This window comes from Macrobrachium rosenbergii, chromosome 55 (genome assembly GCF_040412425.1).
Source record: "Macrobrachium rosenbergii isolate ZJJX-2024 chromosome 55, ASM4041242v1, whole genome shotgun sequence".
NCBI lineage: Eukaryota > Metazoa > Arthropoda > Malacostraca > Decapoda > Palaemonidae > Macrobrachium > Macrobrachium rosenbergii.
In genome coordinates this window covers 67,220,205-67,233,056 of record NC_089795.1, presented here as the reverse complement: position 1 = coordinate 67,233,056, position 12,852 = coordinate 67,220,205, and the positions used below count along the sequence as shown (strand labels likewise).

Sequence of the window (12,852 nt, the reverse complement as noted above, 5' to 3'; positions counted from 1 at the left end):
CCTTAGTTGTACCAGACCACTGAGCTGATTAACAGCTCTCCTAGGGCTGTCCCGAAGGATTATACTTACTTTACGTGGCTAAGGACCAATTGGTTACTTAGCAACGGGACCTACACCTTATTGTGGAATCCAAACCACATTATAGCGAGAAATGAATTTCTATCACCAGAAATAAATTCCTCTAATTCTTCATTAGACGGCCGGAGACTCGAACTCGGGCCTAGCAAGTGCTAGTCCACAACTCTATCGACTCGCCTAACGAGGAGCCTCTGGATCTGTGAAGGGTGCTGCAGTCAAGCTCTCGGGGGTACTTACACCATTAACATTGGTCTGTGGAAAATCTACCCATCCTCCATAGCTCTATTGGGTTCACAGCATTATCATCCCTCACAAAGGCCAGGAATCTTCCTGACCCTGTCAGTTCTCCAACCAGGCCTTAGTCTGGGAGGGAGTTGCGGGGAATCAGAAGGGAGGAATATATTAAAGTTGGTAGTCCTCTCCCACTGCCACAATATGGCAGATAGCTGTCACTCCACTGGTCACCTGTTGTCTTTGGAGAAATTCATGATTTAAGTGTTCACTTCAGTTGAGCCTGACACAACACTGGCCACCTCTCATCAATCCCATGATGTTCCCCATTCCAGAGAACTGAGAAGTGAAGGTTGGTTTCCACAATGGTTAGTTGGCAGGGACTTCTTTATGGGAGTTCCCCAAACTCCTCTATGGAGGTTCTGTATTTTGATGCATCAGTCATGTTGGGCAACTACTGTACAGATGTAATTTCATGTATCAACAAGCATAGTTCAATGGTCTCTCTCTCCCTCTGTAGATTGGTAGTGCAGGTGAGTGAGTAGTTGGCTACACTGTTGTGTTGTCAACCCCATACATCGTGGGCTGTTGGAATCTCTTGGTGTATAAGCTCAGTTGCCAGGGACAGGTTGAATGGATGGAGGTCCCTTCACCTGCATATAGTGGAGAAGTTGAGGTTTTGCGAATGAATTAAGTACAGTATATCTTAGTTTAACCAGACCACTGAGCTGATTAACAGCTCTCCTAGGGCTGGCCCGAAGGATTTGATTTATTTTACGTGGCTAAGAACCAATTGGTTACCTAGCAACGGGACCTACAGCTTATTGTGGAATCCGAACCACATTATAGCGAGAAATGAATTTCTATCACCAGAAACAAATTTCTCTTGTTCTTCACTGGCCAGTCGGAGATTCGAACTCGCGACCATCAGAGTGGTAGCCGAGAACGGAACCCGCTCACCCAGCGAAGAACTTGCAAATGTATTGATCAGCCTGTTTCAAATAAACAAACAAGCCCCCCCCCCATTGTTCTGTGCTCAAGTGTTAGACTATGGGATGGGTTGGAAGACACCTTCCAACACCCTTAGGACAACCTTAATGTCAGTGCTTTTCTGCTGTTCTGCCTGATTCATCAGGTAATCATTTAATTGCTGGCCACTTCTTGTCTCAGGATAACCTTGATGGCCCCTCATTGGCCACAAATCAATCTGGCATTTCAGTCTGTTGGGCCTTCTTGTTGAGGTGCTGAGAGAACTATCCCATTGTCTTAAATTGCTTTGCAGCCACATGTGGTAAGGTGCCACCAGTCTGTGGAGTCACATTGTATGGTTGGATGCTGTCCTCTAAGTGAGGCTTTGCTCATAGGGTTGCATGGGAAATTTTGGCTACTATCAGGAGATTTACAGCCAATGTTTGGTGTTGTCAGAGGGACATCTTCCTGGTCAGAGCCCCCATTCAGCAAGTATGGTTACTGATTTACCTCTGCCAGGACAGCCCTGTATTTGCAATGAAGGCGTATTGCTCAAGTCTTTCATAGGTTTTCCAGCTTAAGAACTTGGACTTCTTCCTCGGTATAGGTTCCCATGTTCTTGAGGAGCTTTGAACTGTCTTGCCTGCTCCTCAAACTCAGTCTTCCTAAGTGGAATGTGACTCTTGTCCTCTGCTGTTTCACCCAGGCACTGAACAAACCCCTAAATGAGGCTGTGGTCAGAGACATAATCAGATTCTTTTCTTGCCAGCTTTAGCATTGATAAGGAGAGCAAGTGAAAAATAAAATCTCCCTGACTTAGTCAACACTTAGAGGGATTGAGATTCTTTTTTATTTTGGCTGTTCTTAAGTTTATGGCATAAACTCAGAACCTGTCAGTTCCTGATGAGAGATATGAGTCACTTTCATCCCATCCTTTAGGATTTTGTAATTGATTATTTCATGAGATGCTGTGTTCAGTTTGAGTTTTTCAGTTTTACTTGTGAGGTACTGGATATCCTAGGCCTGAGTATTGATAAGTGTTTATAAGTACTAGCAGGCAAGAGGATATATCGAAGAACACTGTTTTGTTGTGGCTTCAGGAGGTCATTGAGCATGTGTGTAAACTTCCTGGCAAGGGGGATGGCCCCATACCCAGGTGAGGTCCCATGAAGTCAAGGGCATTGCTCTGTCCCTAGCTTTCAGGAGGAATTTTTCAGTGTCACAGATACTGAAGGCAGGTTTACTTCTTTCCACATGAGGATTGTTGCCCACTAGTCCTGGATATTTTCTTATTTGGACTTTTGGTGGCCTCTCAAGAAGTTGTGTAGATATCATAGTGTTGCTAGACAGAACAGCATCTTGCCTAAGGTTTATGGTAGTGAATTATTAGATTAATGAAAGATGACTGGTATTCGTTCCCTCTTTCTAACTGCTTCTGACCATCAATCAGCAGCCATATTCTTTCTGGTTGTGCTATATGCAGGTGAATTACAAAACAAGGCTCCCAATCTCTGACATTTTGTAGTTGGTAGATATGACTCCCTCCATTCCTTAGTTCTCCAAATTTCTGAAAGTAAATGCACAAACAAGTCATACCATGGCACAGGGTTCTGTCATTCTAACATTCCATATGCCAGACTGTGCGGTTGGTTACAGGAGTATCTTTCCCTTACTCACATGGCCAGGAGGTTGACATTTCTGGTAGGGGGATCAAAATCGGTCAGGGTCTCTGTTCAGTGCCTCCTGCCTAAATCACAAGTCTTAGATAATTTTACATTTTTCCTAGATGCAGTACACTCAAACTTGCAGTCATTTATCAAAAGCCATCTTCGAATCAACCCCACATTTGTCTTTGTTGCTGAGTAACATAGACACAGTGTACAGAATGGGTGGGTCCCCATTGCTTCTCTCACCTGTCTTTTGTTAATTAACTTCTTACTAAGCTTCAGCAACGGAACCAGCTTTCTCTGAAGATATAGCCATATAAAAGACATATGGGTTGTATATATAGGAAAATGCTAGGTAAGGTACAGTATCTTAACTTTTGCAAATTTGCTTTATGTATATAAGATCGCTTACTTTGAATACAAGCAGAAGGTTGAGAGATTTTTTTTTTTTTTTTTTACAAACATCAGTAGTCGTTTGAATATCAGATTAGGTATTTTTAAATTGTTTTTGACAGTGTGCTGTTATATAGGTAAAGAAAGGAAACAATACATTTTTGGAAAGTATATATTTAAAGTAATGGATATTTCTTCACAGCTCTAGAGATCTAAGAGTCATAAAAGGAACCTTGAGATATAAATAAAATAAACATATGTTATGTTTGTCACTTTACTATACTTGCTCCTATCAGCTGACTTAGATACATGTAGATTCCTACAATAACATACCCTTCATTAGAGATGGCAGTATCTGCTATCAGGCAAAGTTGGGTAAGGTAAGGTACATAAATGATTTGGATGAAATGACAGGGATTGAATAGTCACTTTATAGCAGTGTATGAATTAAGCAAGTTAAGAGGGAGTGTTGTTTAGCACTGAGAGATAAAAAGGATATGTATTTTAATGCTATTTTTCCTCCCTTTTATCCTTTGTAATACCTATTTGTAATGAACATCCTTTGAGAGCTATGAATTTTTGGCATCCATTATGATTGTGCTGTAGGAGTCGATTAAATGTTTCATATAAGTAACTTACCAAGTAATTACATAGGTATAGTTTGTAACTTGTGCAGCACCCTTTATTTAAAAAATCGTGGTAGCACTTCGATAGTTTAGTGTAGGTGACAAGCCCCACCCACTAATGGGAGTACTTGAAACAACTTAGCAGAAAACCTCATTCTGTTTCTGCCGGCTCTCGAGTTGCACCAGTGGTTCACTGCAGTTTTTGTTTACTGATTTTTGGTTGTATGGCTGGATTTCGGTGAAGTATTATTGCTCAATTGAGTAGCCTTCAAGCTTTAATAGCTTTCAAAATCATTTTTTCCAGTTCTTCGGTTATTAATATGTATGATTCAAGTTTACCTAGCTTTGCTAATGTAGTGAAAATTGCAAACCAGATTAATCAAATCTTCAGATGATTCTCATACAATTTGCAGTAAATGTAGTGGGCAGAAATATAGTAGGGAGAAAACTTGTGGTAAATCTAACGATTAGCAAGAGTAGAAGGTACTTAATCTCAACTAGACAAGCTAGAGAGGGATAGGAAAAGGAAAGCGGCCTCTAGAGTCTAGAAAAGAGTTTCCCTTAGCCTAGTATTGTATCCTAGCCTAGGTTAGAAGATAGCTCTGCTATTCCTTCTTCCCCTCCTCCTAATTTTTCTCCTGCTACTAGCCCTCCTACTTTTAATCCACTTACTCCTGCACCTGGCTCCCTCGCCAGTACAAGCATTTGCTTTGCAGTCCCAGGCCTTCATGCAGTTACTCAGTGAACCCTTATGTGTCCACTTCGGTCCATGAGTGCCCATGCCTGTCTGCTTTGGACATTCTGGAGAACGTCTCACCTGTCTGCTCGACTTTTGTCCACAAGTGCCCACACCTGGCTCCCAAGCGCCAGACTTCCAGACATTCCGTGGTGCTTTCTGAGCACCTGGTGCCAGCTACCGAGCGCCCAGCGCCTGCTCACGAGCATCCAGTGTCCACTCACGAGCAGCCAGGCACCCATCATCTGCTTCGTCGTCCCAGAGACTGCACTCTCCTTTGCCTCCTCCAATCGGACCTTCTGGTTCATCACCTTTGTCTGTGGTCCCAGTCAATCCTGCTCTGGCTCCGATTAAATATCATTTGGCACAAATTATGGACCTTAGGAAGAAAGCTCCTCCCACCTCTAAGCCTGTTCAGGATGACTACCTGTCTCTGATTTTTTCAGAAGAAGAGTTCGAACAAGAACCTGCAGCTCCTTTGGCATTTGCTGCCTTATTGAGATATTTGCTGGTCAACTTTCCATCTTTTTTCGTCTGAGCTGCCCTGTCTTCGCCAGCCTTGATGTTCCTAACAAGGAACCAGACAGATTACAGTGCACGTCTCCCCAAGATGGTTTTTTCCTCTTCTTCTAGGAAGTCAGTTACGGAAATGGAAGATTGGCTTTCTGCCAAAAGAGACCAGGGTAAAACACCTTTCACTTTTCCTCCTTCTCGACCAAATCGCAGGAGGTGCTTGTCATACATGACCAGGGAAACTCCTTTGGGAATCTCTGCCTCCTCCCAAGGGGACTTCTCTGGTATGATCGACTTGTCTCGTCGTTCAGCTTTCACTTCAGCCAAGGTTATGTTCTTGCCCGCAGAACTCTATCATTTGGTAAAGGACATTTTCAAAGTTTCTGAAGTCTTCAGTTTCCTTGATTGGGTAGTGGGCGCATTGGCCTATCAAGATTCCATTTGCTTTTTTCACTTGATTTCATCATAATATGAGCTTTATGTATTTATCGTTTATTGGCGTAAAAACAGCAATACTGTATTCTTTCATGCCCAGTAGTTTTTTTAAAATACTTTCTCTCCAATTTTAATTACGGTCGAGTTTCATCCATGCTGCCGATGCACGATAACTTATAGTCATTAGCAGTCTGGACATTGTTTTCTCAGCTTCAGCTACAACTTGCAGCATAAATTTAGCAGTATATTTCCTTGTTGATCTTTTATCCATAGGGAATAAGGATATAATGTAAAATATATCAGTCCTAGTCTACTTAATGTCATTTTTACTATAACCTACGGTAATTGTGTATTACCATACGATGGTTGAAATACAAGCAAAAAGACTGTTGTTATCCGTTTCGGTGATAAACAAAACAACAGTTTCTTGTTTGGTTGTTTATGGCTGTACACATTTACACAAAAGTATAATGTTACTAACAATACTTTTATTATTCTCTGTTACTATTTTAACTAGAAGATAGGATAAAGAGTTGGAGGAAAAGAAGCTGGTCTATTATAATTTGGTCTATCTTGCTGCCTGATTGTATGCTGCTGCCTGCACCTGCGGGAAATTTAAAAATATTTTATAAATATTGTCGTATCAGTATTAATTGCTTACCACATTGCAAAATCGAATTATCGTAAGGTGATCTATCCTAACTCGAACACTACCTTGGGTATTTTAATAGTTTTATCACAAAAAGTGCATTTAGTCATGAAAATGAGATGAAAATATAGTAATTAGTTAATATTTCTCAGTGAAAAATAACCATGAATGGGTGGATTTTCAGCGAATAATGTGTGTATATGTTCCATAGAGAAATCTGCGAATAGGTGAGCCTGCGAATCGTGAGACCGCAAATACTTAGGTTTACTGTGTTCGCGGGGTCGGGTTGGGTACGCACCCCCCCCTCGAATACGGGAGGTTTACTGTATTGGGGAAGGAAACATAGGAATCTCTTTTTTTTTCTCCTGCTATCCCTTTGCCTGGAAGTGGTGTCAAATTTTTGGGAGCCAGGGGGTACAATTACAGTGCACCTGGAGTACCCACCAGTCTCAGTGGAAGGGTTGTGGTGTTTTCAGTGTAGGTGACAGAGGTGTCTGGTTGTTTTTTATAAATTGGTGCTGCGCCCAGAGTGAGGGGACTTATATATGCTTTGCTAGCCATCGGTCCTATCCTTTGCTGCAAAGCTCCCACTTGAGCAGAGGCACCCCTTGACTTTACCGCCCGCCACTACAGGTTAAGGTGAGCACCAACCAGAGGCAGTATTCACCTGCAGTAGCTCACTTACCACATAAGGAAATGACAAGCATTGTTTCAGTGCTAGCAAATTTTCTATTTCAGAGTCATTACCATGCCTTAATGTTTTGGAATAGAATATGTCCATGTATCCCACCCTCATTCAGTTTGGAATTCAGCTATGTAGTTACTTTGTAAGTTACTTATATGAAAAAATTATATTTTCATAATAAAGTTTCATATATAATTAACAAGTAATTACAGAATCAGAGCTTGCCCTCCTCCCCTCTCATGGACTAAGGGCACAAATAGAATGAGGTTTTTTGCTAAGTCATTTCCAGTACTCCCATTAGTGGGCGGGGCTTGTCACCTACAGTACACTAAACTATTGAAGTGCTGCCGCGATTTTTTAAATAAAGGCGCCGCGCAAGTTAGAAACTATAGCTATGTAATTACTTGGTAAGTATATATGAAACTTAATTTTATTATGAAAATATAATTTTCTAATATGATGGCTTTGTGGTGTAGAAATGTAGTGCTGTACAGTACTACCCCACTTTTACATGCTTCACTTTTTCACCCTTCATTTTGTTGTGGATTTTTGTGGAACATCTTTCAATTTTATGTGGGAACTTTCACCAATTCGCGAATTTTTTATGGACTCTATCTCTAAAATTACCACTAACTTGCATTGTTTTTCGTAGAGCAACACTGTGTATTCACTAATAACTGTATTATGTCATTAAAGGATATGTATACTAAGAGAGAGAGAGAGAGAGAGAGAGAGAGAGAGAGAGAGAGAGAGGTGTTTACATCGAAGTCTGATTATGTTACAAATGGATTCTGTAAGTAAAATAACATTTTATTGATATTTTGCTGTTTTTTCACTAAAAGATATGTATACTGAGAGAGAGAGAGAGAGAGAGAGAGAGAGAGAGAGAGAGAGGTTTACATCAAAGTCTGAGCTTAGTATGAATGGATTCTGTAAGTGAAATAACGTTTTATTGATATTTTGCTGTTTTTTCATTGAAGGATATGTATACAGTACCAAGAGAGGGAGGGGGAGAGAGAGAGAAAGAGAACTGAAGTGTTTATATATCCAAGTCTTAGCACAGTTACTTGCTAGGGACAAGACTTCAAAGTTACGGTTAAACTAGGGCTGGGGAGGAGGGTCAGAATGTTGGTTTTGTGTTGCCTATGTATGAAATTCGGATTTTAAATATTTTTACTGTACAGTGATTAGAGTTAACATCAAAAAGTAATGAAATATTCTCTTTTGTATGGTTATAATATGTGACAATCATAGTCAACTATAAACTTGTAGTGAAATATAGTACAATAAATCAGACAAAGCAAAAAATATGGCAACACTACTTACATTGATCTAGTGGTGAACTTGCTGGATTTGTTTATTTTCGTGGTTTATGTTTATGGTACAGTAATTGGTATTTTATTAAAGGATATGTACAGTACAGTACTGTACTGATATACGAGAGAGAGAGCGAGAGGGAGAGAGAGAGAGAGAAAACCAACATTCCATCGTCATGGAATTTGCTACTGGAGGTTTTGAGCTGCCTACATATGAAATTTGGATCATTAAAGGTTATGTATAATGAGAGAGAGAGAGAGAGAGAGAGATGGAACAAGAATTTTTTAATAAATTTATGGGAGCTGGTGAGGACTAACCACAAAGTGACATAAACCAAGAACTTACTGTACTAAATAATTTTTTTTTTTTTCCTAAATATATCTGTACGTAATCACGAAAATACTAACATAACAAACCTAGCATTCTGTTTGGAGGAACATGTCCCGTCATACTAAACTACCCACGTATTTTAGATATGCTCTATACAGTAGTACTATCCTAAAATACGTACTGTACAGTAAATATTTCAAAATCATCTTACAACACAGCAGAATATAATAAAATGTACATACAATATGCGCAGTACAGCAGACGATACACAAAGTTACATTAGGCAGAAGAAAACGTGTCTGAATTATAGGTGATACTTAAAGAATAACAATTGTAGGTGGGTACATAATGTTGTAAGATGACGGAAATGATATTGGGGTGTTCTGGGATGATAGTTTGAGGTATATTTTTGTTGAACTATTAAATTAGGCAGTGAGCTGTGAAAATAGGCAGTTATAAGCATTTTAGTTTAAGGGGTACAGGGTATTTGGCAGTTTTAAGCCAGTTATTAGCATTTTTTTTAGAGGGGATTTTGCATTTCTGCTGTGGGTTCTGGAACTTATCCCTACGTAAAAGTGGGGGAACACTGTACTTCCTGTCATCTTGTGGATTTTTTATAATTACTGTGTACAGATTCATTTTTTGCAATCACCTTTTGCATTCTATGTTAGGTTTGCACTACATTTTTTTTCCTATAATGTGTGTGTGTTATTTTTTTTAAATATACAGATTGTTTGTTAAATGTATTAACTTGCTAAACTGTCCAAATATTGCTTTATATACAGTAATGTAATTTAAGTTTCAGTACCAGCAAAATCTAGAAACTGTAACAGACAATTACCACTAACAAACCTCAATCCTTAGAGTACATTATTGAGAATGTATTATGTTGTAGTATACTGTACAATAATATAAAAAAAATAGCACCTTTTGTTACATTGTACTTACAGCCCAGTTCAAAATAAGTGTAACATGATCATATTGAATGAAGTCTATAGTACCGTATACAGAGAATATATTATACTGTACTAAGTTTTAGAAATGAACAATTAATGAGAAAAAACTGGTGTGTAAAGTTCCTGGTGATTCTGTATTTATAAAAATCACTCTTACTGTAGTCAACCAACAAAACATGTTGGGAATTGTTTCAGCAGGGTTCTGTTGGAAAATAATACAGTAGTTTTTATTTGGGATGAACCGTACCTATCTTTAAAGATAGCTTACATCTTTGTGCCAGACAGATGTGGTCAGCATTCAAAAAAAAATTTTTTAAAAACTTGGCTGGCTCGGATGAACTGCCAAGTTCACCTGTTGTCCACCTGGTGGATATTGAATGTTTTAGTTCTCATCAGAATTCTTCTTGCCATCATAGCAATTTGTGCTGATAGGCAATCAGGATTTTGGCTGTTGCGGTGTTTCACAGTATTGTGACCTTATTTCCTTTGTTGGATAGGAATGTCATCTGCTGGAGGCAGTAAACATAAGGATATTAATATGAACTCTTCAGATTTTTGTGAAAGCAGGATGTTTTGAGCAGAAATAGATAGACACTATTTATGTGTCAGTAGTTGGGGTCATGTGTGAAACCTTAACCACCAGTGTGAGAATTGTAGCAAGTGGTCTGATGTCGTGATGAAATTCCTTAGTTACAGGAAGAAAGGGAAAGCAGAAAGGTTGAGAAAGTAACTGATCAGAGCAAGGCATAAGCTGGTTACTTCCTTTCTGGCTTCTTCACCTGTTCCTTCTTTCTCTCCCAACTCACTCCTTCCCCTTCTCTCCCTTCCCTGTCAGCTTCACTTCTTATTACCCCTACTATAGCTCCATCTTCTGCTTCCCTTCGGTTCAGAATATGTCTTTTGCTGTATTCTCAGAAGACACACTCATAGAGACGAAGCTAAATGCTGTACTGTAAGTTTTTTTAACATTAACTGTTGTTTTCAGGCAGTATAAGGTCTTGTAAGGAGGTGCCTAGTGATTCAGTCATGTCAGGCCTCCTGACTCACTTCTCTCCTTTCCCTCACAACCACCTTCCCAGCTGTCTACCTAGCCACCTATGGCTCTACTTACTGCTGTGACATCATCACTTTGGCATCTCCCTCTTGGTGCCTTAGGTGTTACACAACACCTGCCGTGTTATTTTCCTTGCTTGGGGAGTAGGCTTCTGCTGCACTGCTCCCTTGTCAACTCTTGTGGGGGAGGAGTTTGAGGTGGAAGAATTGTCCTTGGTTTTTAGGCAGATCATAGACAGATGTGCTTATCTGTACCCTCATCTGGTTGAGGATTTCGAGATGGTAGAGACTGTCTTGACTATCTTCTAGCACTTTGTCTTTAGGTAAGAAGACAGTTAAGGTGCACCTAGAAGAAATCTCATATTTAAGCACATGGGGTTTTTCTAAAATGCTTCTACTTGTATTCCTCCCTTTATAAGGTGGTGTAGAACCACCTCAAATGATTCTGGCTATACACTGGTTTTGGAGCCTTCTTTGGTTCGAGATGCAGACTTCTTCATTTGTTTAGACCCGATGAAAAGAAGAGCATTGGAGACGGGCAAGTATCTGTGGTCCAGCAATGAGACAGAAAATGTGATAATGTCGCTTTTCCTAGTCACAGAGGTGTTATCATTTGCTGAACTCTCGCTTAGTATTATTGATTATTCCTTATGTCATCTTAATGATTGTGTTGCCAAAGGGATTCGTATTTTGGAAGAGTTTAAACTTCTTGAGTTTTCTTGACAGGGGTATTATGGATGCTTCCAGAGAAATGTTGCACTCATTTACTTATGCTATGCTCAAGAAGGAACAGCTTTGCACTTATCTAACACCTAAGGTGTTGCTTTCTCAGAATTTTGTAGCTATTTTTTATTTGCCACATAAGCACACACTAATTTCCTCTTTTGAGATGTTTAGGGAAGATGTTTGCAATCAGGAAAATTTTTGCAACATTTGTGGAAATCAGCTATGGAGGGTTGATGTTTGGATACCATAACATTAAGAGCTCTCACAATACTGTACTAGAAAGAATTGGGCTCTCCAGGCCTTTTAGAGTATCTGGCAAGTCTTGGAGACAGAACCTTGGGTGGTGAAAGTAATTGGGGAGGGTTACGTCATTCCTTTTCTGGTTTCTCCGTTGTCATTGTCACTTATAGTTTTCCCTTCTTACTTTCATCACCGGGAGAAGTTTCTTATCATGCAATAAGTCAAAACTTTCTCAAAGAAGGCCATCATATAGCTGGTGTTGGAAGCCTCAAAAGGCTTTTACAATAGTGTGTTTTTTGTTTCAAAAGCGTAAGGATAATGGAGGCCAGTGTTGGACATCCTCACCCTCATAATTTTGTTCAGCTTACTTTCTTTTCCATGGGGTCATCCAGCTCGGTTCTGGCTGTTGTTCAGCTGAACAACTGGATGATTTCCGTGGAAAGAAATGCAGGACATTTCTTTCCATGTCCTGATAAACCTACCGTCTCTCGGTTTGTGTATACAGGGCAAATATACTTTTTCAAAGCTCTGTGTTTGGGCAAAGCACAGTGCCATGAGTGTTTTATGAGCATTGGCTTCCTTAGGGGAGTACAACGTGTCTTCTTGTCAGGATCCAAGATTTGCTATAATTGGATATCTGGTTATTACTCATTTCTCACAAAGGGATTCTGAAGGCCAAAGATCTATGTGCTGTGGTTAAGTCTTGGGGCATTCTTCCTTTTCAAGTTGACAAAGTTATCTCAGATTTAGCACAGTCTCTTATGTCTAGAGCTGGTAGCTTCTCCACAGTTTTGAGCATTTCTCTCAAGGAATAATAGCATGCAATTTTAGTTGCTACTACAAAGATTTCAGCCCATATGGGAACTTACAGCAAAGCAACAACTTTAACTTCTAGGTATTTTCTTGAAGTCTTTTATTCTATTGAGCTCGGATGAAACCCTCTGAACTGCAGAAAGAAGTGCATGATTTCTGAGCTTTTACTGTGGTAGTGTGTTGAAGAGTCTTAAAGAGATTCTAGAATAGTGGTCATATCATTCATAGCTTCAGATAGGTCTCTCAGAACCCAAGACCCAGGCCTTGCATTGATTTTAGACATTCAGTGATGAGATGAGACACCCTTCTGATGGATCAAGAGTGCCGGGAGCTTGATCAGGAAAGAAGTTGCTTTACACCAGCCATCCGAACCTCATAGTAGTGTGGAATAGCTTCAAGCAATGCAGATATCTGATAAAAGGCTAAAAAGTAGCT

At 39.8% G+C, this 12,852-nt stretch overlaps 1 protein-coding gene across 1 annotated transcript in view; it reads right to left on the bottom strand.

The window, feature by feature from the left end:
• Window positions 1-6,071: 6,071 nt before the first annotated feature.
• The window catches only part of LOC136835369 (broad-complex core protein isoforms 1/2/3/4/5-like), a 946,407-nt gene continuing 939,626 nt past the window's right edge, over window positions 6,072-12,852 (bottom strand). The window contains exon 7 of the mRNA XM_067098819.1: window positions 6,072-6,252. Coding sequence (XP_066954920.1) covers window positions 6,158-6,252 — 95 coding nt within the window. The 3' untranslated portion in view covers window positions 6,072-6,157. The remainder of the gene's footprint in view (window positions 6,253-12,852) is intronic.